At 49.1% G+C, this 18,164-nt stretch overlaps 1 protein-coding gene across 1 annotated transcript in view; it reads left to right on the top strand.

Moving 5' to 3' along the window:
* Nucleotides 1–1,336: 1,336 nt before the first annotated feature.
* The window catches only part of LOC115847561 (protein-glutamine gamma-glutamyltransferase E-like), a 41,980-nt gene continuing 25,152 nt past the window's right edge, over nucleotides 1,337–18,164 (top strand). The window contains exons 1-5 of the mRNA XM_060285317.2: nucleotides 1,337–1,394; nucleotides 11,972–12,139; nucleotides 12,484–12,726; nucleotides 13,334–13,452; nucleotides 14,846–14,974. Coding sequence (XP_060141300.1) covers nucleotides 1,337–1,394; nucleotides 11,972–12,139; nucleotides 12,484–12,726; nucleotides 13,334–13,452; nucleotides 14,846–14,974 — 717 coding nt within the window. The remainder of the gene's footprint in view (nucleotides 1,395–11,971; nucleotides 12,140–12,483; nucleotides 12,727–13,333; nucleotides 13,453–14,845; nucleotides 14,975–18,164) is intronic.

The raw sequence follows: 18,164 nt of genomic DNA, 5'->3' as shown, positions 1-18,164 counted from the left end.
AAAAAACAAGAGAAAAACATGACATCATTTCCTAAACCCTACGATCCAGGAAGTTGCTCATCTTGAAAAAACAATCATAAACTCAAACTCTGCATGTTTTTTCTTACCTCCCCTCTTCTCCCCAAGCTGGTCTTGCACAAGCAGCATGACCTTCCATTGGGTGACAAGTATGTGGTTAGTGAAACGCTTACAGGTACTACAGGAAGGACCTGTAATGAGGTGGGTGCCTCACCCACCTCATTAGGACTCTCACTGGGGTGTGTAGGAGAAGCTTCTATAAATGGTAAGGTGATCCCAGCGGCCAGTCTCCCCACACCATCTGTGCCATTCCCAGACGAACCCAGAGAGGAGGCAAAGGAAGGTGAAACATGTCTGGTGAGTACATGGAATCTTCTCTGCCAGCCCCCGCTGGATGCCCATGCTTCTGGGCCGACTGAGAGGCAAGAGTGTCCAGCTCGGGACAGCTGCCTTGGGAACTCTGAAGGCTAGACCTTGATATTTTAGGGTTCTCTTTCTCAGGGGCTGCCTATTCCCTCTAGCATGGTCCCGGAGATAGAGCGTGTTTGGGATGGAGTCCTGAATAATGGGCAGGGTCTTCAACGCAGCTGGAGGTCACGTCCCCTTAGACAGACAGACAAGCTTTGCCTTTTCAAGCCAGCTGGTACCTGCTTTCTGTGTTTCTCAGTGCAGTTTTACCAGCTGTCAGTCACTCTGGCAAAGAAAAGTACATCTCAGGGCTACAAGGGAGGGAGGGAGTGACAGCATGTGAGTTGATTTAAAAGAAACCACTGGCAGCGCCGGAATTCTCCTAAGTAAACTACACATCCAGAAGCACCAGCAAGCTCTTTAAAAGTGACTTGGTGAGCTGGAACCGCCAGGAGCAGAAGGGAGCAGGTGTGCCGAGGACAGTTCCTACCAGCGGCCCCTGGGAAGGGGGTGAAACATCACTGCTGGGGAGCTCAGGTTCTCTGGCTCTGAGGTCACTTTGAGGACTGGGCTCGGCTTTGACGGCGCCCCTGCTAAGCAGCAGGCTAATTATTGCCTGTCATGGGTGCTCTGCCCAGTGGTTTGGCAGCTACACCAAATCCAAACAAGGCAAGAGTCAAACCGGTAAAATACTGTGAATGGTGGTTAGGTCTGCAGGAAGGTTTGCCCAAGAAATCGCTGAGCATGATGCAAACGGGCAATGCTGGTTACTTCAGAAGTCACAAAGACCAGGACAGGGTGGCAGCAAAAAGGACCATTCCCTCATCCCCAGCTTCCTCCCGTGAGCATGCAGCAGTGCTGGGTTGCTAAGAAGGGGAACTTTGGATCCTGTAGACTTTAGCAAGAGGGGATGCCAGCTGTCAGCCAGGCCATCTCCCTCCCTCTGGAGGAGATGGTGGCCCAGGAAGGTACAGACACTTACCGGGGTCCCACAGAAAGCTGATAGCAGGGCCCAGACTCGGTTCTAGTAGCACCCTTTCCACTGTGTCCTACTATCAGAGCCGAGCTTATCCATGAGTGCGGGTGACGTCTGCGACACAGGAAAGCAATACTGAACCTGGTTCCTCATTTGAGCCTGAGCCTCTGCTGCCGCTGAGCCTCAGGCTCCCGATTCAAGACAAAGGGCTTGAAATGGATAGACTTCCAGGCTCCTGCCAGTACTGACAGCTCTCTCACCATGAAAGGGCACCCGGGACAGAGAGCAATGGGCCCCAGCAGAGGCTCACCCTCTGGGGGCATGTGCACCCACAGCAGCCTGCCCACCGGGAGACCTGCATGACGTCCTGAGGGGCCCAGTGTGTCAGTGCCTGTGACTCATGGAATTGAGCTCTTAAGGCTCAACTTCTGGATCCACCAGATATTCTAAGGTCACAGTGAAATGTGGACGATGGTCAGTTCAGAGAAAATCAAATTTTTAAAAAGAGAGACAGGGAAACACCTTCACTCCTTTGAAGCTCTCACACCTGAGTTCCTGGCCCGTCCTGGTCAGTCAGCCAAGCAGGTTTCAGAAAATGGTTCCTGAATGAACGGGTTCACTTACTGGACACCCAGGGAAAGAGCCACGAGGCGCGGTGGAGCACAGAGATCATGAGCTGCGGTCTCTGCCCTCGTGGGGCTCGAAGTGGATTGTCATTAGGCTGTGTTACAAATCCAAACAAGAGCCAGGGGGCCAAGAGGAGGAGGGGATTAATCTTGGCCATGGTTTGGGGTAGGAAAGACCCTGGGACCCAGGTGGCACTTGGTATGGACGATGAGTTGGACTCAGTCAGAAGTAGTTTTGTGGGGGCTTCCCTGGTGGTGCAGTGCTTAAGAATCCGCCTGCCAATGCAGGGGACACGGCTTCAAGCCCCGGTCTGGGAAGATCCCACATGCCGCGGAGCAACTAAGCCCGTGTGCCACAACTACTGAGCCTGTGCTCTAGGGCCCACGAGGCACAACTACTGGGCCCACGTGACACAACTACTGAAGCCCGTGTACTTAGAGCCCGTGCTCCACAACAAGAGAAGCCACCTCAATGAGAAGCCCACACACCGCAACGAAGAGTAGCTCGCGCTCGCCACAACGAGAGAAAGCCCGCGTGCAGCAATGAAGACCCAATGCAGCCAAAAAAACAAATTAATTAATTTTTTTTAAAAAAGTAGTTTTGTGGAATGAGGAGTGTTCTGGGCGGAGGGAACAGGAAAAGAAACGTGGGTGGTTGGGCACGTGTGACCCAGGGGACTATCAGGGTCACAGCGTGCTGGTCTGAGAGGGCTGCGTCTAGCTCCCAAGTTAAGGTTCGTGTTGGAATCCGGGGTGTGCGGTTACTCCGCCTCCCGGAGTGGGGGATGATGTGGTGGAGGAAGGCCTGGCAGCCTTCTGCACAGAGTGGTCGGGCACCATCTGCCTGCCAGGCACCGAGGCCAGAGCCCCACGCCAGACAGGAATGCAGGCTGTGGACACAGACGCTGGGCCCAGTGTGGAGGGGAAGCATTGTTCCCCATCCTTGAAGCCACTCGGAGGCCCTGGGTCAGAGGCAGGATCCCCAAGGTTCCAACCTGGATGCAGACCTCTGCCTGCAGGAGGCCAGAACCTCTGTGCTGAGGACTGACGCCCTGTCCCGCTGGGATGGTGCGCTTTCCCGCCAGCCGCTTTGCTGGGCAGAGCGCTGGCTTCAGGACTTACCCTCTCTGGCCTCAAGCCCCAGTGTGCAGAGGACCCGTGCCGTTCTGGGCTGTGGGTCTGCACAGAAGCCCTTTCCGGGGAGCTGGGATGCCAGCGGCTCTTTCCCCATTTCCAAGCCCCTGCGCTGTGTCCGTGCTGCTCTGTTCACCTCAGAGAACTTCTCGGCTTAGCCTCCACCCTGCTGGGCTGCGCTCCACAGCTGGAGCAATGGTTCCTTCCCCAGGGCCCACGTGTTGGCCTGGGATGTGAGCTGGAGTGAGGAAGTAAGGAACGGGGACTCAGGTCTCTGGATCGCTGAAGTAAGGAACGGGGACTCAGGTCTCTGGTAGGGGCTGAGGGGGATTCCGAAGGAGTCTGCACTCGTCTCTCTCAGCCTGTTTTCCTCCTTTGTAAACAGGAGATGGTGACTGCCCCATCTGCCTCCCTCTCAGAGCAGCTGTGTGGCTCAGGGGAGAGAATTCACTGAAAGGAGCTTTGATTAGTGTAAACGCTATGTAGGCCTAAGGCAGTGATTCTCAGTCCTGGCTCTGGCTCCGAATTAGAATCACCAGGAGAGTTTAAGGGAAAAAAATCAACGCTGTCCCTAACGCAGAGATCAAGATCCTGATTTCGTGGGTCAGTGGTGGGGCTTAGGCTAATATGAATTCTCCAAATGATCCTTGGACTCAGTGAGGGTCTAAGAGATCCTAAACTCTCTCTGGAAGTGAAGGGGGCCCAGAATCCTTCTTCCTTCCTCTCCTCTCATGCTGACCATATAATGTCGAGGCGGGGAGGAAGCTGTGGGTGGCCCTTTCTCTCTGGCAGCTTCCTGGAACTGTGCCCAGGTCATGCCACCACCACGACCTCAGCTGGCTGCAGGGTGGCAGCGTGGAAATTGCGTGTGGTCAGGCCGCACCAGCTCCCAGTCTGGGCTCAGGCCAGGCTCTGCCTGAGCAAGTGATATTTGGCAAGTGACATCACCTGACTGGACTTTCAAATCACTCATCTGTGAAATGAGAATGACAACATAGAAGGGTTTGTAACTATAAAAGAACACATGCTCACACATGCTTAGCAGTGTCTGCACATCTGAGGCCCTCAATGGCAGCCCATGAGAAAGCTCAAACCCTCCTCTATCCTGTGTTGCTGGTGCCATTATGTGTGGGATCCTAAGGCATTTGTATGCCCCTACCAGAGGGCCAGGCCCTAGTGATGGGCACACGTGGGATCCCAACAAAAGCCCTACAAGGGAGGATGTTTGGTTTCACTGTCCCCTTCTACAGAGATGCTGAGACCTTGCTCAAGGCTGCTCAGACCATCCGTTCAGGGCTCATTCATCCCGGGATCCTCAGCAGCCCCTCATTCAGCCACCCAGGGAACCCCCATTTCCCCACGACCTGGGTGCCAAGAAATTGTACCACCCATGCTGCACAGGGATTGAAAATGTCTGAATGTGGGAGAAAGGTGAAGGGAAGCAGCACAGGCTAGAGAGAGAGAAAGAACAGAGTGGCAAGGGCTGGAGCGAGTGGGGGTCCTGCCAGGAGCTGGAAACATCCCGGTGCCTGGAGCTGAGGGGGACATTGGGAATGACTCACAGCCCACCAGTGACCAAGATCTAAGACCTGGTTTCTGAGCCAAGCTCTGCCTCTAAACTACCCTGTGACCTCAGCAGATGGCTTCCCCTTCCAACGCCTCAGCTTTCTTACCTGTCATATGGGAATATTGGATCACATCACTGTTTTTCAAGCTGCCAGTTGTCACCCATTAGCAAGTTGTGAAATCAGTTTAGTGGATTGTGATCAGCAAATTAAAAAAAAAACAAACAGAAAATATCAGTGCATTGTACATAGTAAGGGTTAGTATTTTTTTGTGAAGCTTTACGTCAATCATAGACCCATGTGTGTAAGCAATGTACAAAATGTATTTCTGTATTAATGAAGTCTCTAACAAAAAGCTTGAAGACACTTGGCTAGATGACTTTTAATATATCTCTCAGCCCTAATTAACTCTAGAAATCTGTAAGATTAAAAAAAATCTTAGTCTAGAGAAGAGACCTAGGGAATAGGGTCTGGGCAGGTGGGGAAGGTGCAGCCCCCAGAGTATCATTATGTGATGGGCACCTGCCAGCAGCTCTCTGTGGTCCTCCCGGAAACAACAAGTGAAAACCCCAGTCCCACACCTGCAACCAAGTCATCCTCCCCACCTGCTGCAGGTGACTCGATTACAGAGCCCAGCTGATAAGGATGGAGACGGTTGCCTAGTGAGCCCGCTTTCACAATCTGGAATCTGTTCTGTGCTTCTCATGTTACCCCTGCCAAAGGTGGACCACAGAAGAAGGGGAGGTTACATTATCAGGTATATGTAATTAGGTTTAGCTGTGAATGACAGTGAACCCCAAATAACAATGGCTTAGAGAAATAAACAAGACAGAAGTTTACTTCTTCCCTACACAATAGGCCTGGATGTAGGCCATTCTGGTGGAGAGGACAGCTGCACAATCCCCAGGGGCCTGGGCTCTGTGCAGTTCCCCACTCTGACGTCCTGAGGGCATGCGTGGTCTAGAGTTGAGTCTACATCACACCCACACCCCGGGCAGCAGGTGGAAGAAGATGGAAGTGAGCAGGCTAAGGGCATTTGCCAACTTTTGAAAAAGAGGTTTCCTCAGAAGGATTGAAAACAGGTATTCAAACAAATACTTGCAAATGAGTGTTCATAGCAGCACTATTTACAATAGCCCAAAGGTAGAAACAACCCAAATGTCCCTCAACTGATGAATGGATGAACAAAATACAGTATATAAACATAGTGGAATATTATTCAGCCATAAAGAAGGAAGGAGCTACTGATAAATGCTACCACATGGATGAACCTTGAAAACATTATGCTAAGTGAAAAACCAGACTCAAAGACTACGTACACGTGTGACTCGATTGATATGAAATGACCAAAATAGGCAAATCCAGGGGAACAGAAAGTAGATTAATGGTTGCCAGGGGCTGCAGTTAGCGGGGAATGGGGAGTGACTGCAGATGAGTGGGGGATATATTTGGGGTTGATGCAAAAGTTCTGAAAGTAGATAGTGGTGATGGTTGTACAACATTGTGAATATACTAAATGCCACCGAATTGTATGCTTTAAATGGTTAAAACAGTGAATTTCACCTCAATTTAAGAAAAAGAGGTTTCCTAGAAGTTAATACACATCACTATACCTACAAGTCATTGCCCAGAACTCATTCACATGACCCCCAGCTGCAGGGGAGCCTGGGCATTAACATGGGGGATTTTATTACCAAGAAAGAAGGAGCAAGTGAATACTGGGATAGACTTTTTTTTTTTTTTGCAGTACGCGGGCCTCTCACTGTAGTGGCCTCTCCCATTGTGGAGCACAGGCTCCAGACGCGCAGGCTCAGCGGCCATGGCTCACGGGCCCAGCCGCTCCGTGGCACGTGGGATCTTCCTGGACCGGGGCATGAACCCGTGTCCCCTGCATCAGCAGGCGGACTCTCAACCACTGCGCCACCAGGGAAGCCCTGGGATAGACATTTGTCAGTTGCTACCACATTAGTGTTGCTGGTGGCACTGATATTCTCAGGAAAAAAATATTGGGGAAATTGCCCCCGGCCTGATGGTAGAGTTAAGCAGTGACTCAAGGAGGCGGTGTGGGATTGTGAGACGGGCCCTGGATGAGAGTTCAGAAACATCCCACTGTGGGCAAACCACCTCCTGGGCCTCCACGTCCTCACAGCCAGAATAAGGGTGTGGGGAGATGCTCGGTCTCCAAGGCTTCTCCCTTGGAGAGTCTGTGTTTTTGAGTCAATTGTAAGGGCGAAGCCACTCTCCTTTCATCCCTGCCCTTCATCCAGGCAGGTGTAAAAAACAGCTCTGAGGCTCATAAACATCCATGGAGTTGTAAACTCAAGAAGAAACTTGGATGGCTGTGCACCTCCCCTACCCCCTGCCCTACCCTTTCTAGAACACTCTGGCTGTGATTAGTGCTATGCCAAGGGGTGGTGGGTGGGAGAACAAAGGCCCTGGATAATCCACAGACAGGATCATCAGATCCTTGATTTGGGGCTGGCAGAAACGATCCTAGGGCTCACACGTGGGGCGGTGACTGAGGGAGGCAGGAACCACCTGGGGACTTTGGGAGCGTGCACTCAGCATGCCGTCCCCCTCGGGATTCAGGGATGCTCCTCTTCTACTCACCTCCCAGTAGAATGCCCTTTGGAACACATTTCCCCTTCCAGGTGCTCACTCTCTCCTCCGTGTCAGGATGCAAATGCCAGAAGGGAGGACAATGCACAGTGAGGGCTTCTCACCACCTGGGTCCCCCTCCCAGGTGGAGAACAGGGGACCATGGCAACAGGGAGGGTCAGTAAGACCTGGGTTCAGAATCCTGGCTCTGCCAATCATTAGGTATATGACCTCGAATAAGGTATCAGTTTCTTTCTTTTTTTTTTTAGTTGAAGTATACTTGATCTACGATGTTCTGTTAGTTTCAGGCATACAGCAAAGTGATTTGGTTATACTTATATATACATTCTTTTCCATTATAGGTTATTACAAGATATTGAATATAGTTCCCTGTGCTATACAGTAGGACCTTGTTGTTTATCTATTTTATATATAGTAGTGTGTATCTGCTAATCCCCCCCTCAGTTTGCAGTTTCTGTAAGATTTCATCGATGACAGGTGTAAGGTGCTCTATGTACTGTTTTGGGGTTTTTTTTTAGCAATACAAAAGGTAAATATTTTTTCAGAACAAAACTTTAAACAATCGATTTTACATTCTAAGCCACGAGGAAATCGCAAAACATAAAGGAAAGACAAAAACTAAAAGAAAAGCAGTGTACTGTCTTTTCTACTTGAACTTGATAACACTTAGTAGACCCAATGCCCTCTAGCTTGGACTATTTCCCAAGTACATTTCAGAGTTAACAGCTCCCCTGGAATTCCGTCTTTCTCCTGAGAGTCCGGAGGTTGCAGATGAGCTCCAGTCCGCTGCTTCTCTGGGGACACTAGCTATTGAGGCTAAGATGCAAATGCAAACCTTTACTCAGGATCACCTCTATTTCTCACTGATGGCAATGAACAGGGAAGGGGAAGGCCACAAAGAAGTGGGGCCACTTTAATCCAGATACGGTACCCAAGGGGGCAATGAGTACACCCTGGATTATGTTCCTTTGTCCCTTCCGTATCTCCCAAGTATTCTGAAGCTCCTGCCAAATCTTCTGCTTCCTTCCCCAGATGATTTCTTAGCATTCCCCTGGGCTCATTATTCTGGAAAGAGCAGACTTTCTGGGCCCTCAAGTGTTGAGGAAAATGTTGTGAGGTGTGAGAGGTAGTGGAATGAGCACCGGGCTTGGGGTCAGGGAACTCTACTCTAAGCTAGCTCTGGCACCAGACAGCTATGTGATTTTTGACCCAGTCATTTAACCTCTCTGGTCCTGTTTCATCTGTTGGAAAACCAGTGGATTGGTCTAGACCAATTTTTAGGTCCTTTCCAGCAGGAAAATTCCAGATTCGATTCCATGATTCTGTGAAGAATGGCTTCTGAGCCACTGAAAGCGCTGTCACAAAGTCCATGCATTTTAATGCCATAAGAGAGGCCCTTGGCCACCATTCAGAGCCTATTGACTCAGGTTACATACACTTCTAACAACACTGGTTTCACAAATTCTCAGACCACGGAGATTAGAAGCAGCAAATTAAAAGGGGACGGGATGAGCTTCAAAAGATAGACACCCTGACAGAAGCCAGGGTCAACAATATTCTCAATTCAACAAACATTGATCTTCAAAAACAATAAAAAATGGTTTAAAAAAAAAAAGGTTTGGCACTTAAGAGGGGTAAGCTGGCTCTGTGTTCACCCTGGCAGGCAGGCGGGTGTTCAGTGCCCAGCCACGCCGGTTAGCTGAGCTGCCACGGAATTGTGAACCGCTTTGGGACGCTGGGCAAAGGCGTGTCCTCGTTTGCCACAAAGGTTACACGCGATGCCCTTCCGGCAGTAAGGGCTCAGGTGCCCCTCCTCCCCGCACCCGAAGGGGTGCTCTGTGTACTGTTAAGAGCAGTTGACACATAGGAGACTGATGACAAATGTGTCATGCTCTTCCTCACCCTCCAGCTCAGAGAAGCTCTGCATGTCCCACGAGCACCCCATGAAGGAGCAAGACTCCTTCATGCCGGGGCTTATGCTGGGAGAGGCAGAGATGACCATCTCAGTCATCCCAGGACTTCACCTAGTCCGTGCAAAGTGCCCTTCGTCTCCTTTCGGTGTCTGCAGCCAAGGCACCCTGGAGCTCAGTCTTCTTCATCATTTTCCCTGCAGACAAGCCACTGCGTTCTGGCATGAAAGGGAGACATCGCTACTATTTTTCTGATAGTTAGAATTGTTTTATTTTTCAGGACTTAAGCAAACCTAGGTACACTGGCTGTGTGTACTTTTGCATGTTGATTCATCTTTTTTTCATATAGCAAACAGTGCATAACCCTCGGCACAGCAAAGAAGGAGGTGGGCCTGTTGGAGGGAAGGCAGAAGTTGGCTATAGATGGGAGTCGCTGCCACCCCTCTTTCCTCACCCCTGTGCTTGACTGAGGGCTGTCTGGGGACATAATTGCTGCTCTCCAAGAGTCCATGGTCAAGAATAATAAGCTTCTCCTGGGGAGAAGGCGCATATCCTTTAGGGTTTGGGAGCGGGGAAGAATCTCCAGGGGGGCTTGTGTGACCTCAGACCACACATTTCTAAGAGCTCTTCTTTTTTTCTAAAACGAGACAGTGAGTGAAGCTCTACCGGATCCCATGCACAGAAGGCAGTGAGCACAGTTCGTAAGAGGCAGGGGTTTAAAAGGTGGGGACGTTGCCCTAAAGAGTCCTAGCTTTTAGCAAACCAGCTCTCTGCAAGTCACGTAGAGCTTGATGTTTGCCAGAGGGTGCCTGAGATCTGAGCTGTCGCCATTCAATGTCTGCATTCAGGAGCGTTCATCTTCTTCTGTCCCACCTTCTCTCCGTTTGCCTTGCCCTTCATTCAATAGATATTTTTGATTGCATGAATGTTTTAGTTTCCCTGAGCAAAAAAAAACTTAATTTATTCTTTCAATAACCATTTGTTCAATGAATGAATGAACAAGTGGGCATTTGAATGAATGAATCTTTAGTACTCCAAGTGGAGGTGAGATCACCTCCTGAGCCCTGCTTCAGCAGCAGCCTTTGGCTCATCACCCGAGTCTGCGTCCCACTCAAGAGAGTGTCTCTTACGAGCCTCTGCCCATCTCCGGAGTTGCTTGGATGGGAGCCCCCAGCCCCAGGCCCGCCCTGGAGCCACGCCCTCCCTGCCTCCCCTTTCTCCTCTGTGCAAAGCCTCTGCTCTAGCTGAATGAGACACCTGCTCTCCTGGGCCTTGGGCCTCTCTGCCTGTTGCCTGGAACGCACCTGACAAAATTCTCTCTTCCTTCAAGGCCCAGCATTTTCAATGAATTTTTTCTGATCCCTATAACTGAAAGTGATTCTTACCTACATCTCCTAGACACCTTTTCTGGGGGAGATTGGATTTACCTCATTCCACCATTCATTCTGACATGTCGTCTTATGCACTCCTGAAGCTCTTTGAGGATTCAAACTACTTTTCATACATTTTCACACCCCCAACATTGTGCTTTACGTAGTGTTCTATAAATAATACGTATTCTCTATATGTTTATTGAACAAATACCCCATATACACCTTTCCTTATAGACTAAATTTAGAGCTCTAGTCATGATAGTCATTGCATGACATTAGTTTTATGTTTGTTTGCTCATTTATTCCCTTGGTTGTTTGTCTAACTGTCCTAACACAGTCAAGCAATGTGCTAGGCATCAGAAGATAAAGTTCAAGAAGGCACATTCTGATGAACACAGACAGACACGTATAAACAAGAGCTGTGCCTGGTGCTGGGATGGGCTACTCCACTCCCATCATAGCCATGGCCACATCGTAAAGACAGAGACCACTTTCATTTGCAGAAGAATGGGTGGTGAACATCTCAAATGTAGCTCAAAGGAATTAAATATCTCAAAAGGTTTAAATTGGCTAAACTCCTCATATCTCCTGGAATCTTTCTTCTCTGAAACCCTTCTCAGCTTAGCTCCCTCACCTCCACAGTCACCTGAGAAGTTTGGGGGTGGATTTTGAGGTGTTAGTCCTCAGGGTCTTATCCAGGGGTCTCACGGCCTTAGGCCACTCTTGCCAGTGAGCATTTGAAAGACCTTCCAGGCCAGTGATTGCCCAATGTCCAGCCTCGAAATGCTTGTCAGGGTTACACAATCCTCCTCAGCATCAGATGCTCAGGCCAACACCGAGGTGTTGCACATATAAAGTACAGATGACACAGCTAAATGTTTGCTGGGTGTTGGAGTGATAGAAGACACCTGGTATCTGGGAGGACACAAAGGAAAAAGCAAGGAAGCCAAACCAGGGTGGTGGATTCGAGAGAAGTAGCCTCCTCCCAGTTCTACGTGAGCCCGCATCCACAAAGGAAGGAGGATAAAGTGGACAGAATTGGTTACTCAGTTCTCCTGGCCAGTTGGGTGAAGCTACTTCTTTGAGAGCTGAGTGACAGTTGGCCAGGGGGAGGGGGAAGTGGGACTAGTGTGTGCAGAGCTTCAGCAGCCTGAAAAGGCAGATGGGAATAGGTTGTAAAGTGCTTGCTATGCTTGCATTTTCATGTGATTCTTCCTAGAATATTCTTCCCCAGCGAGCCCTGTCCAAAAGCAGTCTCTTTGGTAACTTATACTTTTTCCCCCACACCACCATCCCTTGCCTCTGAGGATCTCAAGTCTTCTTTTCTGTCTCATGGCTTTAGGACTCCAGAGTGTCGACTGGCAGATAAGCCTCAATGAGCAGGCACATCACACAGACAAGTTCTCCAGCCAGGAGCTTATCGTGCGGAGAGGCCAACTCTTCTACATGTCATTGACCGTATACCGATGTCTCGGCTGTAACAGAAGTGCGACATTCACAGCTTCCACAGGTACCTGCTCCCTGCTCTCCCAGCCAACACACATCTGAGTAGACCTCGGGGCTGTGCATCCGAGGGATGGTGGTGGTGGTGGCCCCGGGCTTTAGCCCAGCTCTACCATTGACTTGGTGTGACCTTGAGCAAGTTTCGGCCTGTCTCTGAGTCTGAGGGTCACGGTCTTCACATCAAGAGGGATTTGGCCCACGTGGTCTCTCCAGCTGCTTCCAGCGCCATAACACAATGCTTCATTGTATGATGTCTCCCAAAGGGCCCCGGCAGTTATATTGGAATCTGGTTTCTCCCCACAGTCTGGCCAACACGACTTGGTTTCCATTGTCCTATGCCTTCTTTTACAGGGCCTTACCCCTCAGAGTCGGCCAAGACAAAGGCTGTGTTTCCACTCTCCAACAGGATAAGTGGCACTGGCTGGGGTGCACAACTTCTGAACAACAAGAACAATGTTCTGAGCATCTCCATCCTCAGTCCTGCCGATGCACCCATAGGAAGATACACGCTGAGCATTGAGATCTCCTATGAGGGCAATGACTCCACTATGGAAGTTGGAACATTCATACTGCTCTTTAACCCCTGGTTGCAAGGTAGGCACCTAGCCACCCACACTCCCAGCAATCAGCCAAGCGATGCCCATGGAAGGGAGACGGGGGGAATGATTTTCATGGACTCAGGTTTGATTAGGGAAAGTTTCTGGAATATGGAAACCGCACAGAAGCTAGAAGTCAGAAGCCAGGGGTTTGAGTCCAGCTCTGCCACTTAACCAGCTTTGTGTGTCTGACAGTCACTCTACCCTTCCAAGCATCAAATTCCTCACCATTAAATGGACATCCTGCTATTTCTGGAGCTATTGCAGGGATCTCATGGGCTTTTGAAAACTGTATAGTACGGTGTAATGACCACAGCACAATTCTGCAGTGTGGAGATAGCTTGTGCCTGAAGAAGCAAGTGTTTCATTCCCAAGGGTCTCATTTTCAGATTCTCAGGTCATCCCAGCTTCTTTTTCAAGCTCATAGTTCCCATAATATGAGGTGGAAGCATTATAGCCCAAGGCTTCACTCCTCAGTGGAGGTTGGGTGAAGGGTTGCAGGTGGGGCTTGCTCCAGCCCCCAGGAGGATACTCAGGACTGAGAGGACGACTGGTCTCTATAGTCCTCTCTATAACCCCTAATATCTGCTTTTTGTGTCAAACAGCCGATAGTGTCTTTATGAGTAACCATGATGAGAGAGAGGAGTATGTGCAGGAAGATGCTGGCGTCATCTTCGTGGGAAGAACAAGTTACATTAGCGTGATTGGCTGGAACTATGGACAGGTAAAAAGATCATAAAGCCTGGTGGTAATGTCCCTATTATACCCAAGAAGCTCAGCCGCTGGCCCCACAGATAGGTGGAAGTTCCCAAATCTGTCCATTCGCCTGCCGTCTCTTCATTCATCCATTCAGAAGGCATTTACTGATGACCTACTATGTGCCAGGCCCCAAGCTGCACACTATGGATACAGGAGATGGATAAGACAGATTTCCTGTCTTTGAGGAGGTCACAATCTAGTGGGCAAAACAGACACGTAACTAAATTGATGCAATGAAGTGTTATTGGTACCATGATGCACAAATGAGGATAAGGCCCAGTAGAGACACTTGGGACAATAATGTAGTTTCTGTTATTCATTCTAGGTAAGAATGTGAGGAAGCTTCCTTGGCGTGTGCATTCGACCTTTCAAAGGTCCTTCATTAGTATGACATCTGAGTCCACAGAGTTCCCAGGTTTGCTCAGCCTGAAAAACATCCAGGGATTCCCTCCACCTTTTCTTTTCTCCAGTAGACAAATGAAGACATTACAAGGAAGTGCCTTGGGTGGGGTACCTTGCATGTCCAGCAGGGGGTGGACAGGTGCATTCTCTGCCATGTCCAGACCCCATTCTGTAGTCAACCAGAGCACATCTGCCGTATATTTTATATGTTGAGTTTTATATGTTGGGTTCTGTGTTAAATTTCATTCAAAAAGAAAGTGGGATGGGGTGGGTAAGGGCATAAGGTGCACCCGGGGATGGAAGGGAAGATATTTTTGAAGGGCGAGATCTGGGTAAGCCTCTCTTAGAAAAGGACTTTTGATCAGAAACCTGAAGGAGGCAAAGGAGCCAGATAGATCTCTTGGGGAAGAGCACTGGAGGTAGAAGGAACTGCACATGCAAAGACCCTGAGGCAAGAAAGAGCTTGGCCTTCTCCATTTGAGAAGCAATGACAAAAATAAGTCTTATTTTGTGAAAATGGCTTCAAATTCCAATTTAATGAGACATTTTATCTTTTTAATCCGTTCCCCCAAAGTCTGAGTAATATGCTCAAGATCAATGTCAGATCTAGATGGAAACTTTGAGATGAGCTCAGTCTGATCCCCTGTTATAAAGATGGACAAATTGAGGCCCAGACAGGCCAAGTGATTGCTCTCAAGTTCATAACAGTGAGGGAGTGCCATTAACTTTAGGGGCCTCAGTTCAAGGCCTTGTGTATAGCCAGAGCTCTGGATGAGTTTGCAGGGTTAAAGCCCAAGTTGGGTGGTTGTTCCTCAGATTCTCTCAGCTCTGGAGGCTGTGGAGTAGAAGGATCTGGGCAGAGCCCATGGTTCTTACCAGGGTAGCCCCCGTGCCTTCAATAAGCTGATACTATTTGTCATTTCTTTCATCGTAACAAATGGTCCCATTTTGAACAGTTTGAAGAAGGCATTCTGAACATTTGCCTGTCTCTGCTGGATAATAGTCTGAATTTTCGCCGTGACCCTGCTACTGATGTGGCCCGCAGAGACGATCCCCAGTATATTGGCCGGGTGCTGAGTGCAATGGTGAGTGATGAGAAAACCATAATAACTAGTTATTCCTCTATATCAAACCCAGCTATGGGTTAGGCACAACCACTTATAGCGTTGGTTGACATCTCACAAAATGTAGTTGTGGCTGTTACCATCCCCATTTCGCACGCGTGGAGCCTCTACATTAAAGAACATTCCTGAGACACACAGCGAGTGAGTGGCAAAAGCAGAACTGGACCCAGGCTGCCTGGCTCCAAAGCCCTTTCCACTGTATTGCGAGGCCTTCCTCCAGTGACGAAGGATTCGGTCTTTGGGTGTCTGCCAGGACCAGAAGGAGGCAACGCTGAGAATTTGCTCCATCCCTGGGGCTCCTGGGAAAGGGGGTAAGCTCCTGAGTGAGCCTGAAGCGTTAACCTCCTTTGCTCTGACTCATCCCATCCTCAGCACAGAGGGCTCCAGTGCCAGTGGGGAGGGCAGAGGCCAACACAGTCATTGTCTAGATGCGGAAACTAATGCCAGGGGGCTGAAGTGACTCACTCACAGCCTCAGCCTGTGAGTCTGGTCAGAACAAGGCCTCCAACTGCCCGCCCAGGGCCTCCTTCACTTGTCCAGTCCCTCCACGTGAGAAACCTGTCCCCACTTCCCCAGACACATGTGCACGTGCACTCAGAGGCACACATAAGCTGGATGCTGGAGGAATGCACTGCTCTGTAGTCAGTGTGCAGAGAGCACCTCCATCAGAAATTATCCAAACAAGGGATAGCCTGCTCAAAAGTTACAAAGTAAAAAGCTAAAAGTCAGAGAGTTCTTGAACTTTAACCCTCTGAAACTAAATGATTACTCAGGAGTGTCTTTACCTTTTTTTTTTTTTTTTTTTTTGATTAATGGACTAGGCATTTCAAGTCTCTTTTGAGTTGGGAGAATATCCAAGCTAACAAGCTAGTTACATGGTTAGAAATTTGAATGACCTTCTGACTGCATGATAGATATCGGGGGTCATCAGACAGCACTTCTTAACCCAAACTTCACAGGACAGCTGTGGGGAGGCCCAGGCAATGTGGAGGTGCTGAGGAAATGGTGGGGACCAAGGCAGCTGGGAAGAGTGCAGAGAGGGAGTGGGGCCTGGGCCCAACCTGGAAAACCAAGTGGCCCAGGAGGGGGTGGATTAAAGCCAACGCCAAGGTCGAGGGAAGCTGGATTCAGGCACTTTAGGAAGTTGAGCCTCCTCAGCTCAGGAGAGGGGAGGGGAGGCAGCTGGCTCCAGTAGCTGCTGACTCACCCCTGCCCTCCAGACAAACCACTTGTTCTCAGAGCTGGGTGCCTCAGCGGAACCTCCCCACTCTCTCTCCAGCCCTCCTGGTTGGGCTGGGCCACGAGCGAATTATGGCCTGTGTGGGGCTTTGAAACCTCAGCTTTCAGTCAGAGATGACCCTGCTGATTACCACTTTGGAGGCTGATGCACCTGTGACTCAGGAGATGGGGATGGGCCGTGCAATCTTCCATCTTGAAGGAGCCCCATCTGGCCCCATCCTGCTATTCCAGCCCAGACCATCCTGGAGGGGCTGTGGAGCTCACCCACCACACGGAGGGACCGCGGAGGGCTGGGTCAGCCTGTCCTGGGCAAGGATCCTTCCATTTCCAGACTGTTCGTCCTCATAGGCCTTGCCCTTGTGGCCCCCACTGAGAGAGGGAGCCGTTCTCACTGTAAGGTTGGGATAAATGCTAGTCAAAGTTTCATAAACTCTGAAAACGTGGCTGCTGGAAGACAGCTGAGGAAGTACTTGTTTCTAAAGTTCCCTGTGTTGGAAGGTGAAGAATGAAGGCCCAGAGAGGGGAATCGACTCCCGCGCAAGCAGTCACCCAGCTGACAAGCAGCCAGGCTGGGCTTGCAACTCGGGTTTCTTCTTCTTCTTTTTTTTTTATTTTTTATTGGAGTAGGGTTGCTTTACAATGTTATGTTAGTTTCTGCTGTAAGCAAAGTGAATCAGTTAGACGTATACATCTATCCTCTCTTTTTCAGATTTCCTTCCCATTTAGGTCACCACAGAGCATTGAGTAGATCTCCCTGTGCTATACAGTAGGTTCTCATTAGTTATCTATTATTTTACTTTATTTAAAAAAAATTTTTTAATTGGGGTATAGTTGTTTTACAGTGTTGTGTTAGTTTCTACTGTACAGCAAAGTGGAGTTCCCTGTGCGATACAGCGGGTTCTTATTAGTTATCTGTTTTATACCTAGTAGTGTGTGTATGTCAATCCCAATCTCCCAATTCATCCCACCACCCCCTTTCCCCCCTTGGTAACCATATATTCGTTCTGTACATCTGTGTGTCTAGTTCTGCTTTGCAAATACATTCATCTGTACCATTTTTCTAGATTGCACATATAAGCGATAATATACGATATTTGTTTTTCTCTCAGGTTTCTCCTTTTTTCATTCTCTTTTAACTTTTTGTCATGGAACAGTTCAGACTTTCACTAAAGTAGAGGAAAAAGTAAAATGAACTCTTACGTACCCATCACCGGCTTCAGCCATTACCCACTCAAGGCCATTCTTGTTTCATCTCTGTCCCTTCCTCCACAGATTGTTTGATAAATCCCAGACATTATATCATTTCATCCCTAAATATTTCAATATGAGTCTATAAAAGACTAAGACTAAGAAACTCAAATCTTTTGATCGCTAGTCCAGCGCTCTTTTCATACTGCATCGTGGTTGTGTTACTTATACAAGAATCATGCCTTAAGTTGAGGGAACGAATAAATGAATGAATGAATGAAAAGCAACAGTCCATCTTTATTCTTTCCAAGAAGAAGTTAGTTGCTGAAGTTCTAAGGGGATCTGTTTAGAAGACCAAGACACCAAAAGAGAGCTTCAAACCGTGGACTCTCGAGTCAGGCAGCAGCAGCTGCCCATGAGTTCTGGCCAGAAATTGCCTGCAGGCTGATTTTTTGCCCGTCCCTCACCACTGACAAGCCCCGGAGCCTCAGTTTTCCCTGTGAGCTGGGGATGATATGTGAATTAGGGGCAAACATGGCCTGTTAAGGAAAGCACTGTTAAATTCATATACCGCTTGATACCCCTAGGGGGATCATTGTCACAATTATCATCCAAATCACCCAGAAAGACAGAAAATCCACTTGAAGGAGGCTCCCTGGCTTCCTTCCGTGTCTCCTTATCTTGTCCCCTGAACTCTGCATGTCACTCTCTGTGCTGATTTCTT

The sequence above is a fragment of the Globicephala melas genome, chromosome 15 (genome assembly GCF_963455315.2).
Source record: "Globicephala melas chromosome 15, mGloMel1.2, whole genome shotgun sequence".
Classification (NCBI taxonomy): Eukaryota; Metazoa; Chordata; class Mammalia; order Artiodactyla; family Delphinidae; genus Globicephala; species Globicephala melas.
Note: the sequence above shows the minus strand (reverse complement) of the source record. Positions and strands in the feature narration are given on the sequence as shown.